We start from the raw sequence: 24,303 nt of genomic DNA, 5'->3' as shown, positions 1-24,303 counted from the left end.
GAAAATGTCTCCCTAATGACCGATGTCTCCTACCGTTCGAAGAAATTACGATACCGTGTCTCCTTAATGGTACCATAACACGTATAACAGTTACATGTACATATATAGCACTTTTAACTCGGATAAAAGTGCTTTACATTATTATTACCCCCCATCATTGGGAAAAGCAAACATTCCAAAGACAATCTCAGCTCCCTGGGGAGTATATAGCACCACGCTGCCATTTCGGTGCAAAGCAGCTAAAATCAACTGCAATAACCATCTGTGCCCTCACAGGTACCCATCTACTCCTGGGTGGGGAAAGGCAAGGAGTGACAAAGTGCCTTGCCAAAGGCACACGCACAACAGCCGCAGGCTGGACTCGAACCCACAACCTGCAGAATTACCCAAACCTGCAGAATTACCCACAGACCATAAGTCCAATGCTCCAGACCACGAGGCCATGCCACAAACTATTGAAATGAACTCTGACACTGGCATTCCTTTGTTACTGTTTGTCCCGTTATTTGTGTATGGACTTGTGAATGGAATTGTGATTTACTTTGTGGGGTGCTGTGGTCCAATGGTTACGGTGTTCGACTCGTGTGCCGTGGTACATGGGTACGAATCCTGACCGTGGGAACATGGTGCTTGTGCTCTTGAGCAAGGCACTTTACCATTATTGCTTCGTGTGTTGTGTAATGCACGTTAAAGAACCCAGTAGCACTTATCGCTAAGAGAAGGGGTTTGCCCCGGTGATTCTGGCAGCGGCTGCAATATGCGCCGCAGCACCTTGTAAACCCTTATAACGGTGCTACATAATGGGTCTCATATTTCTCATGTACTTCACTTTACTTCTCTTTAAAAATATACATAATTACCAGCGCCTTGAGTACCTAATTGTTGGTAGTATGTGCGCTATATAAGTCTTCAGTATTATTATTATTATTTGTGACCAGACTGGTGATGTACTTGTGATGGATTCGACTACAACACTGGCTAAAACAGTAATGATAATGCAACATCCTCTACGAGATGAAGACTATAATAAGCTTTTCTTTGTCTTGGCGTCTTGCTTGGCTCTCCAGATCATGAGCTCCATGCAACTCTTGGCATCTTCTTTACTATCGTGTCCACCGACTGTGAAACAAAGAACATATTTGAAAGAAATTACATTGAAATCATTTTTTTTCTCCATAATCCATCAAATCCAAACCTCTCAAGATCTCAAGGATTAGTTGTCAAGCTGAAGGTCCACGATGACGATCATGCACAAAACATATGGGAGGTCTTCCTAAAATTTTATAGTACAAACAAAAGGGACAATAGGGGGTCCACGATTGAAGGTGTCTACACTTGTGTGGGGATGTAAGGTGGGGGCATAGATCTCGCTCATGAGACGCCATCTTTGTAGGAAAATTACAACTGCGTACCAACGCCATCAGATGCCTGGAAGCGCTGGGTGCATAATGTTCTAAACACACGCACACATTGCTTCGAAATACGGCGCAGCCGGTGTGCGTCATGAAAATTTGACGCCCAAAATGCTGATGCACGTGGCAATCTGTAGGAAGTGGCGTCATTTGAGAGAGACCTATTGGGTGTCACAACCTCCTCCCATCAATACTTTTTGTCAACAAAATCGTCCTGTTGGCAAAGTCACGTGTCTGTTGGCAAATGTGCCACAATGAATAGCGCCTCCTATTGGCAGACAGTGTCCAAAATTGTCCTCCCGATATTTTAATTTGAAAATATTTCCTGGTGACCTTCCAACACGTCTATTGGCAAATTTGTTGTCACGCCACACCCCCTCCTCCCATTGAAAATGGTCTGGCGACGCCCCTGGCCACACTCACCGTCATTCTGGATAATTCTGTTCAGACACTCGGCCATCAGCGTCCGGAGAGCTCGCTTGAACGGCAAGCCACGTCTGTGCGGAAACAGCACCGCGGTGTCTACGACTGTGCTGTGAATCATCTGCAGAAATATATAATCAACAAGAGCTTTGTAAGTCAATTTTTTTTAGTATCAGGGCCCAATTTTGTTGTTCTGTTTACAACTTTGTTCAACGAAAAATCCTTTACTGTGGCTGAAACTGTGAACTGCAGGTTCACATATTTCACAGGTTAGTGAGGAATTTTAGCATGCACACATCATGTGACTAAGGATTCTGCACTTTAAAGCATTAGCAAGAATTCAGTTCCCTAAAACTGTTACAATGGTGATCTTAAGCGCGAAATTCTGTGGTTAGCATTTTAGCAGTGCCCAGATCAGTCTTTGGGTACATTTCATTTCATTTCAGCTTGCTTGAGTTCCTTTGATGAAAACTGGAGCATGCATGACCTCTGGTCTGCAGTGAAATAGACACACCTTGTGCTAGGAATGACATTCTATATACATGTACAATAACAGTGGCCAGGCTGCATACAATTCCAATCCTACAAAATCTTCCGAAAACTTCTGGTGGAATTTGAAGGATTTGGGAGGGTTGAGGGGTCTACGTACCTTGAGCGCGAGCATGTCGCTCTCCAGGCTGTGACCAATCAGGATAGTGTCGCTACTGACCATGCTCAGTAGGACTGCTTGGACGTCTTGCAAGGTTGTCGTCGCCGACTTCAGATCCTCTTCTGTAATGCCACTGAATCTGTAGATTCAAAGTATTGAAATAAATAGTAATAATGTGTTACTTATAAAGCAAACATATCCACTGTTATTGGTGCTCAAGGCACTACTTCATATTTCCGTACTCATTGGGCCAATAAAACGATCTCAGCTCCCTGGGGAGTATACAGCTCCATGCTGCCATATCGGTGCAAAGCAGCTAAAATAAATCACAATACATATCCTTGCCATCACAGGTAACCATTTACTCCTGGGTTGGAAAAAGCAAATAGCGACAAAATGCCTTGCCCAAGGGCACACGCACCATAGCTGCAGGCTGGACTTCAACCGCACAATTAGTAAATCACACAGTTAAAAAAACAAACACACAAACAAACCATGCACGCAATTGTTTGAAAACAATCTTTCTCATGCTTCACATTGAACCTTCTTTACAAGTAGATTTCTGCACACAAAGAGGCTAAACCTAAAATTAGCAGAATTTTGATGACATCAGCAAGACTGCAGTGACAAACTGTGTAATAAGCCCTATATTATCATGTTTAACCCTAACCGCCCTGAATCCTCCAAAATCCTTTTTGCAAATTGGAGGAATTTGCAGGATTGAGGTTACATGGCAAAAGTGCGTTGCTGATTTCGGAGTACGCACTGTGTCAAGGTCTTGGGCCGGACCTTGTGTTGTTTATGCTCAGCCGTGCATAAATTTAGTCCTTGATTATACTTGACATCCTCCGCACTGCTCCAGGATGTCACTGCCTCTGCCTCAGCCTATTGACAGACATAGCCGGAGGATTTTGCAGGATTCAGGCAGTGGTCATCCCTCCATGGACCATATTCAAGAAATAACGGAGGAATTTGCAGGATTGAGGCTATATGCTATTTTTCCATGAGGCCAATTGGAGGATTTTGCAGGATTGAGGCTACATCCTAGCAAAAAGGCCTAGGGAGTTAGGGTTACTTAATATTTCTTTGCCACACAGCCATATAGGAACTACTTCATACAGGAAAAAGTTTCAAAGCCTACCTGGTGTTGTAGTCCACAATATCAGCGCTAGGCTTAACCAAGGCGTCATACACACACTGGAGTTTATCATCAATGACCGTCACTCGGGTTAACTCCAGCGCTTTGACAGTGTAACACTGCAAAAAGATAAAAGGTCGGAAACGATTTCGTAATGAGAAAAAAAATTGTCCCTTTGGAAAATTTAATATGAGCTTATTTAATATTAAGAACATGTAGGCATCGATTAATTTTGTTCAAGGTAGCCGACTAGCTGATATTTGAACGATTTTAAAGACGAAAAAAGAGGTAATACTCCTCACAGAATCTCGAAAGTCTTAGTAAATGTCGACCAAAATGTAGCATTTGTCAGACAGTAGAACCTTGCAACTTAAAGTAAGACAAACCCTTTCTTGAAATATTCAAAGGGAAATATGCAATTCAGATATTCAGTGGAAGATCGAAAATATTCGAGTTTTCGGTATATTCGGCACAGCCCTAAGATCTTTGGCATTTAGTTGCTTCCAATTGTTTGAAATTTCAAACTAAATTCAAATTTTTTGAATAATTTGCTTTGGTGACACATTGGGACTCCATCTGAAACAGGTGGTAGGCTGCATCCCAATGACATGGCTACGGATTGCAATTACACATGCGTCTATGGAAGCCGCTGCAGCCACTTCTCATAGAAGCATGTGTTATGGCCGGTCGTAGCCATGTAAATCGGACACAGCCTTAGATCTAGAAGATCTTACCATTTCACAGTCTATAGCATAGATCCCTGGGTTACCGTCTGCTGGGGGCGACTTGGCCACTGTCTTCATGAATCCTGTCAAGTTGCTGGTTTTGTCATCCGTTACGTGGTACTAATAAATAATAAAAACAATATTGATATTAATAACCAAAACCAGTTCAAATATTCAAGAAAGAACTGCTTGGGAAATTGTAATCAGCGAATGAATTTGTTGCACACAATCAACCCCAAGCTAATTTTATATTATTAAAGACTATACTCTGCATATTAAGAATTCATTAAGCAACAGATGTGTGGAGTGCTGTGGCCTCGTGGTCTGGAGCATTGAATTCGTCTGAAGAATTTGGTCTGGAGCATTGAATTTGTGCTCTGCGGGTAATTCTGCAGGTTGTGGGTTGGAGTCCAGCCCAGGGTTATGGTGCGTGTGCCCTTGGGCAAGGCACTTTGTCACTCATTGCTTCTCCCCACCCAGGAGTAAATCGGTACCTGTAAGGACAGAGGTGGTTATTGTGATTTATTTTAGCTGCTTTGCACCGAAAGGGCAGCATGGAGCTGTATACTCCCCAGGGAGCTGAGATTGTCTTTGAAATATTTTATTGTCGCAACGAGCAGGGTAATAATGATGTAGTGCTTTCAGCACCAATATTGGTGGTTATATGCGCTTTATAAATACAAGTTTTCGGTACCTTGTTATCCAAGTTGTTAAAAAAATTTGCTCGAGAGATTTTTGTACACACGAGTGTGAATTATATTATTTTTTTAAACTCATACCAACATTAAAATGACAGTAGTTTAGGGCAAAAACAGATGACAATGATCAATTTGTCACATTTTAAACCATTTTGGATGTAAATAAGTATGATCCAAACAAAGTATTGTTGCCTAAGAAATCCGATGAAGAGCCGGTAAACCTGTAAGCTAACCTTAGCAATGCAGCAGCCTTTGGCATCCGATGTGCCAGAGCAACAGTTGAAGCGACCTTCAATTGAACCACCAACTGTAACAAAAAGAAGTTATCACTCAAATAAGTATACAATCAAATCTTACTTCTTGATATGAGGTGTCACCAGAACCTTTTTTACTCATCCGAGAAAGTCAGACTTGCAACTCACACATTTGGTGTGCAATATTGTAGCATAAGGATATGGAAGCCTATCACACTTCATGAAGTATCTGAATTCCGCTGCTATTTTACCTTAGTAACTTATTTATTTCACAGTGCCTTAATAATGCAGATGCAGGAAGCATATCAACTTCACAGAGTGTACAGTTATTTGTAAAATCAGCATTTCGTAAACCTCCTGTAAATCTTCACCATAGCATAGTAAAAAGTAAAGTCTGTCAAGAGTGTTAATCTCCAGTTTCAGTAGCATGAAACGACCGAGAATATTTACATTCCCCTGGATGGGATGCTTGTCCATCGCAGGTTACTCCCCAGCTAATGCCGGTACCCATTTATACTCCTGGGTGGAGAGAGGCAAGTGGGGGTGAAGTGGCTTGCCTAAGGACACAACATATGACCAGCAGCTGGATTCGAACCCTGACCCTCTGATCATGAGTCACGAGCATTAACCACTAGGCCACACTCCCCCACCATGATAGCATGAAGCTGATTTAATTTGTTTGACTTTTTATTTCTTTGATTTTTTTATTAAACAAGACCCAATCTTTTTGTTACCACAGATCAATATTTTGAAAGACAGGGGCGGAAGTTGTTGCGGGAGGTGGGGGAGTAAACAGGTAAGATATACATGTAGGCAATTGCAGGTAGAAAGAAAAAGTAATTACTTAAGTAATGGGGCTGTTAAACACAGACATTTGCCGAGTGCAAAAAAATGTTTTCTTGGCCAAAACAGGCTACCAGCTAAACTGTCATCCTGCACGTATGCACATATGCTTGTAACTGGTTCCCAGCAGATCTTTAATTAGCACATAAAATCTGTATATAATTATCCAAGGTATCTGCCTCACTACAGCACAGCTTTACCTTTGTTGTGCCAGAACTTCCCCCAGTGGTAGGTGCAACTCTCCCGCGTGATGTAGTGCCCATCTGGACGTCGCAGGAACGTCTTACCACATCGACTGCATATGTGCTGGTTAGCTACGAGGAAAACAAGACAACAGAAGCTTTTAGTAAAGCTGGTTCCAGAATGCACAACATTATATCCAATTGATTCAAAGGTTTATAGGATACACTGTTTAACAATTGTTGACTGCTGTGATGTGGGGTATGAAGTTTTGAACTGCTGAGGGGTGCATGGCACCAAGGCGAAGCCAAGGGTGCTATGTGCCCCGAGGGTGTTCAAATCGTCATATCCCACATCACAAAAGTCAAGAATTGTTTTGTTATACCCTTTGTCTTTGACTCTTTGGATTTTGATGTAAAAATCACGAAAACAAACAGCAGTGAAAAGTTGCACCCAAGGCACACCTGTTAAAATGTGTGTGCGGTAATAAATACTAGAGCTGCTGGATTCTATAAATTTCAAGGGCTTTAACATGCTGACCGGATGGGAACAGTGAACCCCTGTCTACAGAAAAGTTTCCATATACAAAGAAGTGACATCTGACAATAAAGCGCTACAACTTTATGATTCAAAAGACATCACAATCGTGTGTGTACGTGCGTAGTGGGTTTTTTTCCCTTGAATATTGAAACCGGCAAAATGCTAATCGAATGTCGATTAATGATGGAATGTTCGAATATTCAGCATACTCGGAACAGCCCTATTAGTCTCATACCCATTACAGTGTAAATGTAATCAACCACATGTACATGTACAACACTGTGATTGCCTAGTGTTTACAAAGGGGAACTTTGCAAGAGGAACTCACGATCGGCTGAGGTATGTCTCTTGGTGTCGCCCTCCTTGACGGTCGCAAGGCCTGGAGTGTCCGATGGACGGGGGTATTTGTTGTCGACCAATTGCTCCTCAGTGAGTAGGTACGGCTTCAGTTTCTTGTACAAAAAGGCACCTACAAATTACGCATGGGAGAGACATCTTTATTAATATAAAAAACGAGGTGTCCAAAAGCTGCAAAAAATGATATTCTCCCTGCGAAATATGCTGACTTGTGTCACATGGGGTCTCAAAGCAGAGCTTTTAACCCTAACTTTTTCAACTCCATCAAAATTATAACACCTCACCCACAGATTCTGTATCTCGATCGGCTGAGAGCGAGACACATGGCATTCGCTATTTTTGCTATCTTGCTGTGCACGGCCAAAAGTACTATACCTGTAGCAACCAAAGTACCATACCCGTAGCAACCAAAGTATGGGTACTATACGCATAAGAACCGGTGTTGTGTGCAAATGCACATACAGACATACAGATGTGCGCGTTGCGCGTATTGTTCCCAAGCGCTAGCTCTACAGAGCTGGGTTTAAACATTTCTTGAAGGGGTAGTTTGGAAAAGTGCAAGTTAATTTTTCAATTAATTTTGTATTAAATTGAAGTACATTTCAATTGTGTTTAGATGAAATTAATCGTTTATCGCTTAAAATCAAGCAGAATCTGTGGGAGAGGCGTTATAAAACAAATATTGACTGCTTTATCTCGTGGTGTAGTAAAACTAGCCTCCCTCGGTGATCCATGGAGCATTCTATTTTCCCTCGGCTTCGCCTCGGGACAAATAGAATGCTTTATGGATCACCTCAAGAGGCTAGTTTTACTGTACCACTCGAAGCAGTCAATATTTGTATACATGTACTATTCCTCCATTTTGGGGAATTTTGGCAGATAGGCCATGAGTACCAAGTCCAACAAAATCCACCAGCACCAGTGGTGGATTTCAATGGATTTAGTCCTGATTGAAGCATTATAAGAAGCACAGCGAGTGATGGAATTTTGACAGATTTGGTTCTCTACTTAGTCAAACTCAGTAGGGTGAACTTTACGGTTAAGAATAAATAATAGAAACAATGCCAAACTTTAAATTCTTGTTTTAACTTGTTAAAAACCTTCTTTAACCCTGACCTTCCCAAGTCCTCAAAAATCCTCTTTGTAAAATGGAAGATTTTCTGCAGGATTGAGGCTATATGGCAAAAATATGTGGCCGATTTTGGAGGATGCACTGTGTCAAGGTCGTAGGCCAGACCTTGTGTTGTTTATGCTCAACCGTGCATAAATTCAGGCCTAGATTATACTTGAAATCCTGTGCACTGCTCCAGGATGTCACTGGCTCTGCCTCAACATATTGACAGTGATTGCTAGAGGAGTTTGCAGGATGGAGGCAGTGGTCACCCCTCCAAGGACCACATTCAAGAAATAATGGATTTTGGAGGATTGAGACTGTATGGAATTACTACATGGAGACAGTTGGAGGATTTTGCAGGAGTGCGGTTGCATCCTAGCAAAATGCCTAGGGAGTTACATATTATTTTCCAGAATTTCAAAGATTACTGAGGTGTTGCACAAATTTCTTATGTTGTTTATTATAACGACTGCACTGGGAAACAGTATAAATCTATTTCCCTATGTGCCATAGTTATACGTAATTGACCAATGTGGGACAATGAATATAGCTCATGAATATGCAACAGATCATAAAGAAAAAAGTAGAATATCTGATATAATGAACACAATGTGACATTCACGCATACCTTCATACTTGGCATCGTCCTGTAATGCCAGTCTGCTGTTTAATGAGCGATTCAGCGTGTAGGTGTGCTGAGTCGCAGGTTTGCCGCCGATGACCGCCTCGTGTGATATGCTCGCCTTGCTGGGAGGTGAGGACGTCAGCTTCGGCTCGCTGGGTGCCCGGGCGGTGCGCAGTCTCTTCAGCGTGTTGATGGACAGATTCAGGTAGATGTTCTTGGAGGTTGCTCTCTCATAAACAACCTTTTCTTCCTTCAAACCCTGCATCGTGTACAAAGTTAAACACGTAATATAGTCAGTCAATTCTGAGAAATGTTATAAACTGACTTAAAAAAGTAAAACCAAGTTTTACGCATGGGCTCCGTGCACAAGTACATTGTACTTCCTCAACAGTATTAAGAAAGTGTGAAAGGCCCTAAAGCCTTTATTTGAACCTCACTGGCCACATATACAATTTTTTTTTGAAGGTATAGTACATCATTTGCAGCTATCCAAAAAGTAACTGACGTATTAATTGTTGAAAGGCTTACTTGGTTTAAAGATAGTAATGGGACTAAACTCCCTGTGAAATTATTCTTTCTAGCAAGGTGTCATTTTGAAGAAATCAATGAAAGAAGGCCTTTCCAAAAAATGCGTCTAAAGACGAAGCGCGCGCAAGCGTGCCGTTGACCCGACGCACACACGTGTGGGTGGTTGCTATTATTTGTCGGTTCAGTGCGCGACATCGTTTAGCTGCAATCGGCTTTAGTTAGAGTGTGTCTCGAACGCTGAATTCAGGCCCAATTCAAAACATGACTCGGCAACTTTTGATTTGAAATCGATATCCTAGTATATTGTTTTCTTGGAAAATGCAGCATTCACTGAGCTGAAATCTCATCAGGTTAGTCGTTCGGCACCCTTCGTTAGATTTTGAGCACTATTGTTGCTTCAAACGAACATTATGCACAAATTACAAATGATGGACGTTACCTTTAATGAATATCACAATGTAAATGTGCGACCATTAACATTTACCTGATCAAAAGCTTCTTGCTCTGATTGCGTGGTCTTGAGGAACTCATCAATGAAGAGGTTGAGATATCGCTGGCGGACGTTGGAGGGAACTTTGCCGGCCGTGTCGGGTGGAATAACCGGCCGGGGATTCACCTGTGCAATGAAAAATACAAACAATAACATATAAATGTAACAAACAGATCTGTAATGAATACAAACAGCCATTGTAACGTTGTTATATCAATGGGTACCCTTACAAATACAGTAAAAAAAACTCATCATTCAGTAGTGACTATCATTTAATAGATTTATAATCACAGTACACAACTTTAAAACAATCAAAAAGCATGATATATGAGTATTTGCAGTGGCGACAGCCCCCCCCATGAAACCTTGTCGCCCCCCCCCCCAGTCGCCCCCCACTGAGATTTTGAGTTTCTAAAAAAATTATCATTGATCTACATGACGCCCCCCTATGAAATGTTCCAGCCCCCCCAGTGCCCCCCCCCCCTCCCCCCACTGAAAAATTCCTGGCTACGCCATTGAGTATTTGCATGGGCGCAATTGGTCGATTTGTGCTATAGATCGCTCGATTGCGCAGAAATGGGTTGTTTCATGAAATATTACAAAATTCATGAAACAACCTGCGCAGATTTGTCGGCCATTTTAAAGCAAGTCTTGATCGGGAAGTACGAAGTGGCACTTGTAGCCGCACATTTGCAGACCAATTACACCGGCTGGAACCATGAAAAATTCCTAATTTTGGTAAAATCTGGACACGCCTGGTAAGTGTACCTACAGTACAAGCCCAGTTTGAGGCCGATTGATTTCCATGAAAAATCTAAATTTTTCAGTAACTTCTCGCAGTTAAAGCCAGAGTCCATCATTTGCAGCTATCCAAAAAGTAACTGGCATAATTATTGTTGAAAACATATTTGGTTGAAAGATAGTCAGGGGACTAAACTCCCTATGAAATTATTCTTTCTGGCAAGCTGTCATTTTAAAGAAATCAACGAAAGAAGGCCTTTCCAACGGTGCGTCTTAAGAAGCACCGTTGGAAATTTCCGTTAGTAGTTCGTTTTTTTATTCGGTGAAGTGTGCGCAAGCGTTGACACGCAGTTGCTATAATTCGTCAGATCGGTGCGCGACATCGCCTAGCTGCAATCGGCTAGTGAAAACGTTTCTCGGGTCACGCTGAATTCAGGCCCAATTCAAAACATGATTCAGCAACTTTGGATTTGAAATCGAGATCCTAGAATGTTGTTTTTCTCGAAATATACAGCTAAAGCTGAGCTGAAACTTCATCAGGTTAGTTGTTCAACACCCTTCTTTAAATTTTGGGCACTTTTGTTGCTTCAAACGAACAAAATGCACAAATTACAAATGATGGACGACATGTACATGTATACCTTTAAGGCAGTATGGCCTCTAGCACAGAGTCTACTCTAGTGCGTTGCCATAGAATAGGGCAAGTGTGGAACCAGACTAAGATTTTGTCATGATCAAACTTATTAAATAAAAAAAAAACCCACCCCAGTCACTAAGCATGTTCAGCGCCATTCCGGCTTAACATCGTTTACTAACCGACGCTAGCCAAATATCCACTGCCTTGTTAGTCTGGTTCCCAGACCAAAAGATTCTGACTATTCCCGATGAATCTTAGGTCCGGTAGCCTCCGGTAATACATTGTATTACAGTTTACGTCACGTGACTAAAACGGGAGGAATTCCTCCTTTTTCCGAAAATTTCCAAAGTTTGCCGAATTCGTTTCGTCGACAATCGGATAGCGCCCGAGTATTTCCGAATATAATATAGGTTTAATTAACTGCTAATTGCTTATTACATTTTTTTTTTAAATGAGTTGATAATTAATATTCATTGCTTTCATTTAGAAAACTTGAAATTTAGCGACGATTTTGTGAATCAAATGTACTCGGAACGTATGGGCGAACTTTTTGCTGCGTCATGTACAATTTTGAATTTGATGACCGTTACTGAGATTTTCCAAAACTCGGTCTTCATTCGGCTCCGCCTGTTAACAGTGCTATTTGGGTGCCTAATTTTGAAGATTCCAGATCAACATTAGTCAATGTTATCTTACAGAAACATCAAACTGTATTATCATAACTGTATGATATTACAAAGCAAGTGATTTACTTAAAAATTTGATTAGATCGAACATTAAAAGCTAAAGTGATAAAGCAAAATCGGAAACGAAGCCGAGCTTTGAAAAAAAGGGCCATCAATGTCGTCATGTTTATTTTTAGCCACGGAGGCTGCCTGACCTAAGATTCATCAGGAATAGTCAGAATCTTTTGGTCTGGGAACCAGACTACTGCCTTGTGTATCTCCCTCGCAAGCCATCAGCTACACATACCTCTTGTTTACAATGTGGTAAAACTAGCGGACGATACTATTAGTATATTATACTTAATCCCCTTCTCCTTAAAACAATTTTAAAAAATACTCAAGCCCTCGTGGTTCTGGATCCATCCTTGGGAAATCACATTCCTTTGAATGTCAATGAATTGAATTTCATGTAAGCTAAAGAATGATCGTTTTAATGTTTGGCAGTCATGTATCTACGGGCCTGGTTCTAGGGAACAACATCCACTTTTAAATTAATCGACCTACATGTACCAAACTAGTTGGCGACATTAAGAACATACAGGTATGTCATAGATAAAGGGCATTGGGGTTTTGAATTTTTGAGGAAAATTTGGGTGAAAAATGACGATGACATATGACAAAATGCAACGAGAGAATAAGGATGGCGATCACCGCGCGATGTACCGTGAACGCGAAGGCGCACTGAATCGCAAAGCACCGACTGTAAACCCGAAGAAAAATTGTAATATCTACCAAAAAAAAAAATGTTCAAAAATTACAAAAAAAGGTGTCATTATATTGAGAGAACTCTGTTCTAGGTTGAAAAGGTCATTTTTGAGTAATAAAAAAAACACCTTTGACCCTAATTTTATCAAAACTAAACAGGGGCCCTACACTACACGATCGCCTAAGCCAAGGCTAATGTTTACAATTCCAGACATTTACTACGTTACTATTTTAACATTTTTACTGCATTTAGGCCTACTTACAGTTTCAGCAAAGACAAGTTCTACAATACGAGGTTTTTTACTAGAAGCCGCTCCCGAATGTGCAGAGGTTGCCTTCCGTTTTCTCGCTGAGGCAGCAGCAGTACTGCTGGTCTTGGTTTTTGTTCTACTTGTCCTTTTTTTCCTTGTGGTTTTACTTTTTGTTTTACGTTTAGTTCTTGTCTTCCTTTTGGTTTTAGTTTTTGTTTTACTGGTTGTACGCTTAGTGGTGGTCTTTGCCTTACTTGTAACTTTAGGCATTTTTCCAGGCTAAAACCATGAAATCCATAAAATGTTGTCCGACTGTACACTGCAATGCAATGTACAAAGCTGCACAAATTGATTACTGTACACAATGCATGTATGCAACGGTACCCTGGCCCACATACATAGAATATTACACATTCCTAGTAATGTCACCAGACTGTATGTAAAATGTTATTATACCGCCCTCTATTGGCCAAAAGACAACAGTCAAAAGTTTTTTTTAATACCTGTTTGTATTTTGTATAAATGCTACATACACCAACAGTCACCACTTTTTAATCTGACTTCCCCCTTAAAAACAGGAAAAGAATATTAATCCAGCCCATTCCAATAACTACTAATCTTGACAAATCTTTAGAGTACCTTGATGCAATGAATTAATGATTTCTTAAAAATAAAAATAGCTTCAACCCCCCCCCCCCCCCCAAACAAGCTTGTGCTAAAAAGGCATTCCCCCCCACCACTGATCCTATAATATTTTAGTAGTTATAAATGCATTCCTTGCTGCAATTTAAATTGTTTGAATATTTGTTTGAATTGAAATATATTAATGTCAAAAGCTGTATATATATAGTTTGTTAAAAAGCTGTATATAATTTGTCATGAAGAAAATTTAAACTACAGTTTATAAAGCTAATCTTCATTGTTAACTTCTTTATTTAAATTGTTTTAATTATTTTTTAATAGAACTATATTAATTTGTCAAAAGCTATTCACAGAATGTGAAAAAGGCTATAGAGTTTGTCATGAAGATGTAAATTTAAACTAAAGTTTTATAAAGCTAATCTTTTTTTGGGGGGGGGGTGTTGATTGAAATTTGGCAACACTTTCAATAACTATAACACTTTATACAACACCTGAATAAATCCCCGTCATCTGATTGGTAGATTGTTGATCACACATCATTGAATTATTCATCCCAACGCACAGCGTACAGTGCAATGGAAGTTCTATTGCACGGTGAATAGAACTTCCATCGCACGGTTTGACTGCTGCCAGTGGTGGCGCTGTGGAACAGCTTTTAACTTGCATAAATTGGATATTAAAGTTCTGAACTTGTTGCACTGTTTAAGTTCTGAAAACTGTGGAACAGCTTTTAACTTGCCATGCATAAATTGGTAATAAAAGTTCTGAACTTGTTGAACTGTTCGAGTTCTAAACTTGTGGAACAGTTTAAAAATTGATAGATAAATAGAATATGATAGTACTCAACCTGTTGAACACTTTGCATAAATCAAATATGGTAGCTCTGAACTTGTCGAATTTTTAAACAGTTTTTAACTTGAATAAATTGGCTATTAAAAGTCAACCAATCAGATGAGGAGGATTTATTCAGGTGTTATAAAACAAATAATGATTGTTTCACGTTTGAGCAATGGAAAGAATAATTTCACTTGGTGACAGATGAAATGCTCCATTTGTGGAATGGAACATTTCATCTGTCACCTCATGAAATAACTCTTACCATTGCACTCACAAGCATTCATCATTATTTGTATAATATGACTCACCTTTTTAGGGACGTGTGCTAATCTTCTTTCTCCTTTCGGTGCGGTTATAGCAACTGTCTTCCGAGCGCCTTCCGAGTGCCCGATGGAATACTTCTGCTGTATCTTGGCATTTATTCCCATGACCGACGATGCTGACGACTTAATACCCGTAGTAGGACTTGATCTCGAAGACGGAACATGAGATACCCTTCTACTGACGTTGTTAGTGGGTGTATATCCAGCAGGAATTTCTCTCGTTTGTTGTTTCCGTTCGTCTTGTCTGTCCTGTTGTTCGCGGAGATGTTGCTGGGCCTGCAAATAGCGGTTGTGGCACACTTGTAGCGGGGTCAGCCTTGCTTTGGGTTGCGGAGCACACTTCCTGTATTTTGCCTACGGATTAAAGAAAAATAAGGATATCAAAGCATGCAAATTTTGTAAAGCCATAAATAAAAGGATGAAATTTCAAGCTTTATAATACTCCCTGTGGTGTTTTTACAAATTTCTGATGGCATACAAGAGACCAAAAAAATGAGGAACATACATTAATTATGTTTCATCAACTTTGTTATCAGCAAATGATTTACTGTTGCACCTTATGTCCAGCTTGATTTATTTGAGGGTACAGGATTTACAGTAAGTACATTTAGCAAAAGGAGAGGCTACTTAATAGTGTAGCTCACACAAGTCAAAGAACTACGCAATTGTTAACCAGTTCGCATACGTGCAAAAGATTTACGGTATTCGGAACAGCTAAACACACAGGGAGCAAGGCCGAAATATCTCGCAGCGAGCGAGGCCGGAAATAAAAGTGTGCTGCCCGAGGGCGATGGCTTCAACCCGTCTGGCTTGAGGTTGAGTGAAAAGTAATCCCGTGCCTTGTTCCGTTCTTGTCAAAATAATCCCGGTGTGAACTGGTTAAAGGCGGTCTACATTACTTAAATACCAGTGACTCAAGTTTTGCGGCAGATTTTCAGAACCGTTTCTTCAACAATGTGTTTTTCAAAACACAATTGCACCTTTGCCCATGATAAATGTGGGAAGATTAGCTGAACATACCTGAGACGAGTTGAGTTTGGATGTATGAGCAACTCTTTGTTTTACTGTTGACAAAACAAGGTCTTCACTTCTTGGCTGTTCAGGCTGAAAAAAGAAAATAGGAAAATCAACGTTTTACCAACATCAAAAGATTCAAAATTCATTACGACTTAGAACAATATTAATTGAATGAAAAGCAACCCAAAAGCTTACTTCTCGGTGAGGCGTACGTGGCTGCTTGATTGGTACTTCTACGTTTTCCTCTTGGAAAATTCTCAGACATTCTTCGAAGGTGTCCGACTCGGAGAAGCTCAACTCCATGTCATTTAAGTCGTACTCGTCACTCAGTTCAGCATCTTCATAGTCTGAAGTTGAGACACTTTCAAGTCCAAAATCCAGAGCCAAGTTGCTTAATCCTTCATCGCTCGTGTCAAAATGAGGACTTTTGGGAGGACTTGGTAAAAATTGCTTTTTCACCGTCGGTTTAGTTCTATTTCTTGTACTGGAATCACCAACCCTGACTTTATCTGATGTTAGTTTGCCTTCTATGCTTCGATGACTGGAATCGTGGTGATACTTGTCCTCTTGCGAAGATTTTGGACAATTTCGCTTCTGTGAGGATGCTGTCTTACTTTCTTTACTATTTGTTCTCTGATGACTGGAATCGTGGCGAAAGTGATCTTTCTGAGTCGATTTTCGGCCATGTTGTGTCCGAGAGGAAGATACTTTACTTGTTTTTCCACTTGTTTTCCTGTCATCTGTCCTGGTAGATCCAGTATTTCCAGACAAATTTTTATCAGCACCTTTGCTTTTATTCTGTTTGACTGTGAAGGTTGAAGTACTTTCTTTGGCAGTGGAGTGACGCTTGGATTGGTGCATCTTTACTTTTCCATCAGTACCTGAAGACCCGTCACTTATCAAAAAAATGTCGTCTTCACTTTGTCTTTTTACAATTTGCACATCCGAGCTGTCGCTGTCGCTGTCTTCCCCAAGAGAAGTTTCGTTGATGCCTTTCTTTTGGAGATTTTAGCGGCGAGGTTCTTTCTGTTTTCAAGTGGGTTTACCCCACTCTCTTTCCGTGCACCATTTGTCATTGTGCTTTTTGACGTCTTTGCTAAATTGTCTTCTGAAGAGCTGGAGCTATCAATAATGATTATCTTGCCTTTTTCAGGAAGATTATGAGATTTGGGATCATTGCTGGCATTTTGTTTTCTACCAGAGCTAGACAGGTTTTTACTTTCATTTTTTTTCGCCAATTCTTGGGAGGTTTTCTCGGATCCAGCTACTTCGGACTTCTTTGTTTCCACGGCAGACTCATTCTTGGCGAGTTTAGTTGTATGTTTGCTTCTGTCCTTGTTGGCGTTAACTTTTGCTTTTTGACTTTTGTTTTCATTCATCCTTTTGAAGAATGAAGACAGCTGATCCGAAGACACTGATGGTCTTGACTTCTCTGATTTTTCCACTTCACTGCCACTTTTACCATCTGCAGTTATCTCTCCTTTTGCTCCGTTTGTTTGCTTGTTTTCATTTTCATGTTTCTCCTCGTTCTTAGTCACACTACTCTGTTTCTCTTTAGTCACGTCCTTACGCTTGGACGCATCGACGCTCTTTTTAGTTGAACTTTTCTCCTTTGTATCACACACTGACTTTGTCTTCAAAGATCCTTTTTTAATTTCTTTTGGGCCGTCTTTCGTGTTTGGGTTGTCTTCTTCTCTGAAACTGCCTTTGAAGTTTTGGGTGTTTGTTTCTCCTTGGTACAACCGTCATCCGCGGTGCTTTTTGAGAGTTTTGTCAAATACTCCACAGGATTCAGCTCCTGTTCGGCCGAGTTCAAGCCGTCCTGTCCTTGGTGGGTTTTGCTGGGGTTGTAACTGTAGGTTGGGTTGAAGCTGCTTGTAGAGTCAGACGGTGGGTCAAAGTTCACACAGGTACCCACCAGAAAATTATCCTGCGCTAGATCACCCAGCCAAGCATCGCCGGCTTTTTCATCATCAATGCTGCCTTCATTTTCAAGAGCGCTGCTATGGTCATCGCCTGCGCATTTCTGTTTCTTGCGTACTGGCTCCTCTTCCGAAGACGAGGTCTTCCGTTTGTTCTCGGTCTTTTCATCTATGACAAGCGTGTCGCTATCTGACGAAAATTCCGATCCTTTCTCCAAGTTCTGTTGTTTCTCAAAGGTCTCTCCGGAAGAAAAATTTGAGCAAGGGTCGTACTCGGTTTCATTTCCTTGCTCCGAATGAATGGTGGCAATGGAGTATTTTGTTGTCGGAGTGTACTTTGCACTATCGTGAGGAGACAAACTGTCATCGTTATGAAAAGGGTCGTATTCATCGATCTCATCAACGTTTTCATCATTTTTCTCGGAATCGTCAAAGTCATATAGACCATCATCCTCTTCAACTGTGGCTGGTTTTAATGCTAGTTCTTCCTGTGTGCTAGCTTGGGTGGGTTTTTGATTACACAAATGCTTGCCCGACGACCCTTCCGTCCGGGATACCTCCGTTTCCAACAAATCGGGCAATTCCAAAGATGCATCACCCGAATGACCACGTTGAACTGAAGTTTCAGAGCTTGCAGCTTTTTGTTTGCCCGACGCGAGCAAGCTATTATTTCCCAACGGATCATATTCATCTTCACCTACAGGAACTCCGCAATCCAGGGAGTATTTTTCTGACTTGGCATCACTCGACACTGCGTAGCTAGTCCTTGTGGGATCATACTCAGAGTCATCCCCCTCATTCACCAAGGAATCAGTAAGTTGATATTTCTGGGAGGACAAGTTACTCTCTGGCTGTACCGCGATCTGAGAGAGTGGGGTCGGGACGTACGTAGGCGTCGACGTCTTGGCCTTCTGCGAGGTCCTGCTGGATGCCATTTTGTGACGTCTCCTTGCCAGTGCGATCTGTGCGATTGGAGTAGGCACGTACTGTACTGGACCGTCTTTTGGGATGACATCTTGCGTAGTAGTGGAAGGAACAGCAGGTGACGGAGGTGCAACTGGGGTTGGGGTTGCCACGACAAACTTACTGACATCGGCTGTCTGGGGGTAGACATCGTCGATGCTTCCTGGGGGCCTGCTGGGTTGAGGCCTCTCGGTTTCTATGATGAAATACAAACAAAAGTCAACCAGCATCAAGATTGTGTTACCAGCATTTGTGACTGCATCCTCTGAAATACAAATGAGGACGTGTAAGCAATCTTAGTGTTTGTATATATTTTTCTCAGAAATTACATTAGTTTAGAGGAAAAGTCAATTGTGTCGGAGCAGGTAGTCTAAATGTAACTGTAAGCAATCACATCTGATATACAAACAAAATTTTTTCAAAATCCGGAGTCGCAGGTTAGAAAAAAGAAAGAAAATAGAAGACAAAAAATGCTGTGAAGTTGGTTTCAAAATCAATGCGTCTTGGGGTTGTAAGACACCTGCGTATCAGTCTGTTGGTGTCGAGTTCATTACGTCTGGCCACAAGTAAATCACTAGTCCACTCGCAAGTTTTGGTCTCAATTCACAGCGGATGACCATGTAAAATAAGTGTCTTCATCACAGCTTGTAGCTTGACTTGAGACTGGAGGACTTGTGATAGACTCTACAACACTGCTATAATGACCATTTTACAGGAAATACATCTGAAGTTTTTGTTTTAAAATCCATTTTTTTTAAAAACTGAATACTTTGCTCGAGTTATAAACAGCGATTATTTTTACAGTCCAGCGTTAATCCAAGAGTCTTTGTCATGCGGACTTAAGTCTGATCGAGTTGCTCAAGTTGAATCAAGAGTCAGTCATGTCTGGAAACAGGCAGTGTCATACATGTACAAAGTGGGAAATGTGTAAATCAAAAATATCTCAGGGATTTGGGAATTTTTAATCAATACATTTTAAAATCATTAACTCTGCGAAAGTTTTTAAGTTTTTTGGCTCATGTATTGTACATTGTTTGTAACATGTTAGAATGAACAATGACACTTGTTTATTCTTACAATGCCTTTTTTTTAATATGGCTCTTTGTAAAAATGTTGATTTTTCTGATGGTCATGCAAGCATGGACGAGCATCAACCGACTTCATTCTCCCAACACCGAAGAACTACCGGGCTGCAAGTGAAATTAAAACCATTGGGGAAATGTCTTTGAAATGTTTTTTTTGATGAGCATTTTTGTAGCTCTGCAAAATAATGTTAGAAGGGGCAAAGGTGTACAGGGAGGAATGGGGCAGGACGGTTGAAACCTACAGGGCCAGGGGCCCACACAGGCAACCAGTTCAGCATTTTCCACGTTTTCATCTCTCAAAGTCTCTATTTTGTTTACAAGTATTTAAGCAAATTCACCAAGCTTTTACCCAACATGCTGTGTTATGCATGAACTTCTTGTAGTCCCTTAAGTATTGTGTACTATAAGAATTCTGTCATACAGTGCAGTAATAAAAAGTATTGCATCAGATCATTATAATCAAAGAAAGAGCATTTGAATATTGGATAAATTTGGATTTTTTTACCCCCTGACCTCCATTCAACGAAATGTTTGCAGCAAACAGTTAAGAATTTTGCTGTTCGCCCAAATGATTGTTGCTCTTTGATGTGGTTTCTTTTTTTTTACCGGTATTTAAAAGTCCCTATGCCTTTCAGAAAGACTCTGGGCTTTAAAAAAAAATTCCAAATTAAGTATATAATGTACATGTACTTTTAAAAAAAAATTGGAAGGTGATTTCTATGTGTCATCTGCTCTTTACAAAATGGTCTATAGTGCGAGTTTTAAGTGTAGTATAACCATTTCTCTTTTGGGGGGGGGGGGGGTTGAGAGGGTAAGAGTCCGTGAACCTCAATATGTTAATTTCTTTTTTGTGGCTAGTGGGTTGGTGAACAAAACTGTATTGTGCTGATCTTTTAAAATGTATATACATGTATAAACCGGTCTTGTGTGCTTTGTCCTTAAATGCCAATTGATGTGTGAAGGGGCGAACAGCAGAAAACAAATTCCTCGTCCCAAATCGTTAGGACCAACTATAGTGCTGCCAAGTTGTCCAGTATTCCTGCATTAGGGTCGCCTGATGGCTGGCTACCAACCGATCAACAGCCTCCGCGTCGCATCACAAAAACATTGCATCACGCATGCCTGGACGTCTAGTCATTGAGTGATTTTGAGGGAAATCTGGATAAAGTTTGCCTAAACCGACTGCAGGATTTTTAAAAGATAACTGGACGTCCAGAGCCTGATGTAAGGGATTTGATTTTTCCTGCTTTTTAACCAGGTTTATAAGTAGCTTCCACAGTGGATATCAAGTGGAAATTGTCTAGATTGAAATTCAGCGCACAAAGCCTTTCAGGAAATTTTGAACGCATCACTGTGAGGCTCACAATACGGATGAAGTCCAGGATTTCAGTTGTATGGGGCTATAACGCACGGTTGAGGCAGAACAAAGGCATTTTCATGTGGGGGGGGGGGGCAAAGCTACATTGCTGACATTAGGCCTGTATCAAGTTCCTGTCTGACGCAAACTGACGAACCATCTCATGCAGAGAGCGTACCACCAGCTGCAAATAAAAAAAGGGGGTGGGGTGTGCTGAACATTATGCTGTTCAGTGACACCAAGTGACACTGCATGGCGCTATTCATGACAACTTCATAAAAAGGATAAGATAAGTTGTTTGCGGTAACATCATGTGGTAAATCTCTTTTGTGAGTATGTGTGGTTCTGATTAGAACCGGAGGGAACTCAACGTTTTGGACAGTAGCTCTGCCCGTCGTCAGGAGACTGAGGGATTCCAACGGTAGAGCAGAGTTATATGGTGCCTGGAAGCGGTGAAGTGTGAGAAGGATGCAAACCAAGGGTACTCATGCAGGACATAGGGGATGCTGGATGATCATTGAGGCGTGTCAGTCTGAAGGAAGGGAGCAAAGGGGAAGGTTGCCGAGGGTATAGGGGACCCATAGGCTGGAGAACTAAGTTTTCCTAGGGTATAGGAGACCCATTGGAATGGGAGGTGAGGATGGGGTGCCAGATGTCGCTGATGGAGAAACCGATGTCTTGGGGAACCATGTTCTGTTTGAGGATTTCAATGGCTTCTCTGATGTGGCGGGGGTGCCAGCGTTCGATACTGGTGATGAGATCGGCCTGGCTCCAGTTGATCTGGTGGTCCTCGGTGTGGGAGTGTTTGACGATGGATGATTTCTCAAAGTCTCCCCTTCTGCCATGGGCTTTGTGTTCATCAAGTCTGGTGGGGAGGCCCCTGTCTGTCTCCCCCATGTACACTTTGCCACATTGACAGGGGATCCTGTGCACTCCAGGCCTGCGCTCTGTATCTGACTGGTCCTTGTGCGAAGTCAGCAGATTCTGGATCTTCAGGGGGGCTGTGTGGATTCCATACTTGTGGAGGATGCGCTGATGTGATGTGAAGTACTACATGTACCTAAGTGGGAGAGGGTAATGGAACTAGGTGCCCTAACTAGTTGGTTTTGGGCGTAGGCGACCCTTTGGCCGTTGGTGATTCTGGTGTCTTGTCTCAACTTGGCTTTGCTTGTATCTGTCAGAACCACACATACTCACAAAAGAGATAAACCACATGGATGGTGCTTCCGCAAAAAAGAAGTTATCTCATTACCTTTTCTCTGCGCAAACCTTCAAAGCATGTCAAGAGGAATCAGCCAAATATGCAATTTGCAAATAGAATTTGCAATCTTTTGACGTTTGACCTGTGTTGGTCGACAGTTCGTTTGCTGATAATGCTGATATAGGCTAAACTGCCGTATGAAAAATGATTGCTAGCTTGCCCCCCCCCCCCCCCCCCCCCCCCCCGGCGCCCTTTGCTACACCCTAGAATAATGGCGAGTCCTGTAATTCGATACACCAGGATTGTCAAGAAAGGATCCATGGGATATGCATGATTTGTGCAGTCAACACCTCCTACTCTAGCTCTACTGAGTGGAGCGTTGAATTACGGGTACCCCTCCATACAAACGCTCCACCGATTTGCCATACTTTGGTAGCACCATACACGGTCGTCATGACGGTATGCATTTTGTGCATGCCCTCGCGAGGACAAGGCCCCAAAAAACTGATAAAGAAAATACAAATGAGGAAGACAGTAACCCTGGATAAATCCACACATTCATGACATTCCATATGACCCCTCAAATTGTTTCAAACAACCGGTAATTTTGAAAAAAGAACAAAATAGTCTGAACTTACCGCTCACAATTAAATGTGTCTGCCGAGTTGCACAGTCTATTTCACTGACATGACTGATGCATAATTCATTGCGCGCGTGTGTGACGTCACTATTGAAGAAAAACAAGTTGCGCTTACTCAATAGCTGTTTTATGTAGTCATATGTGCCCCGCGCCGTCTGACTGTGGGTTTTTGGTGCGGGGCACATATCAGTACATGCAACAGTCATTGATTAAGCGCGACTTGTTTTTCTTCAATAGTGACGTCACACACGCGCGCAATGAATTATGCATCAGTCATGTCAGTGAAATAGACTGTGCAACTCGGCAGACACATTTAATTGTGAGCGGTAAGTTCAGACTATTTTGTTCTTTTTTCAAAATTACCGGTTGTTTGAAACAATTTGAGGGGTCATATGGAATGTCATGAATGTGTGGATCTATCCAGGGTTACTGTCTTCCTCATTTGTATTTTCTTTATCAGTTTTTTGGGGCCTTGTCCTCGCGAGGGCATGCACAAAATGCATACCGTCATGACGACCGTGTATGGTGCTACCAAAGTATGGCAAATCGGTGGAGCGTTTGTATGGAGGGGTACCCGTAATTCAACGCTCCACTCAGTAGAGCTACTCCTACTCCTAGTCCTAGCCTAGTTACATTTACAAGCACACAAAATAATGAAAATTCACACATCTTTATTCCCAATCTGTAAGAAAATCCAAGTAACACAGTGTGTTACCGTCTACAAATATAAAACAATGGCAATGTTTCAGTGTTGTTGGCTAGATGCTGGATCCCCTACCTGTTCGACTAGTGCTACGGATGTGTCGAAAATGGCAATAGGGTCTGCGACAAACGCCATTGCCCAGCGCGTAAAATGGGCAATTCAGACCCCGGAAATTGCCACAACTTGTGAACATAATGCACAGTCTAATTCATCGACAATGATATGCCACTTTGTTTGAACTTGAGACATGCCCCGCCTAGCATAAGCTACTTCGTTAGGAAGCGAAAAGTGTCAATCTATGTTGTTAGGCCTTTTGTTTACAGAAAGGACTGTCATCTTTTTACTGTCACTTTGTCAGTGCGCGAACAAAAGTGCGACGTGCTTCGAGGGCGCCATCTCTTGACCGTATACACTTTCCTTTTACGCTCGACTAGACTTGTCTCGAGTCGGACTGTCGCCTTAATTCGAAACGTCACTGTAGATGTGCACTCTTTTTCTGCTCGACTTTCTTCATGACTTCTAAAAGAACCGATAAAATGTCTATGAAATGTCGTCTATTCTTATCATTTTTCATAATG

The 24,303-nt window shown here is 41.5% G+C and overlaps 1 protein-coding gene across 1 annotated transcript; it reads right to left on the bottom strand.

Moving 5' to 3' along the window:
- Positions 1-884: 884 nt before the first annotated feature.
- Positions 885-24,116, bottom strand: LOC119723098 (RNA exonuclease 1 homolog). Its single transcript, XM_038193621.1, is given in 16 exon segments — positions 885-1,119; positions 1,836-1,956; positions 2,485-2,623; positions 3,626-3,741; positions 4,357-4,467; positions 5,279-5,352; positions 6,343-6,456; positions 7,191-7,331; positions 8,962-9,217; positions 9,971-10,102; positions 14,823-15,191; positions 15,858-15,941; positions 16,050-16,828; positions 16,831-17,517; positions 17,520-18,935; positions 23,801-24,116. Coding segments are annotated over 16 exon segments (4,755 nt in total). The 5' UTR covers positions 23,919-24,116; the 3' UTR covers positions 885-1,021.
- Between the last annotated feature and the right edge of the window lie 187 nt (positions 24,117-24,303).

The sequence above is a fragment of the Patiria miniata genome, unplaced genomic scaffold (genome assembly GCF_015706575.1).
Source record: "Patiria miniata isolate m_02_andy unplaced genomic scaffold, ASM1570657v1 HiC_scaffold_16, whole genome shotgun sequence".
NCBI lineage: Eukaryota > Metazoa > Echinodermata > Asteroidea > Valvatida > Asterinidae > Patiria > Patiria miniata.
This window is presented reverse-complemented; position numbering and strand designations above follow the sequence as displayed.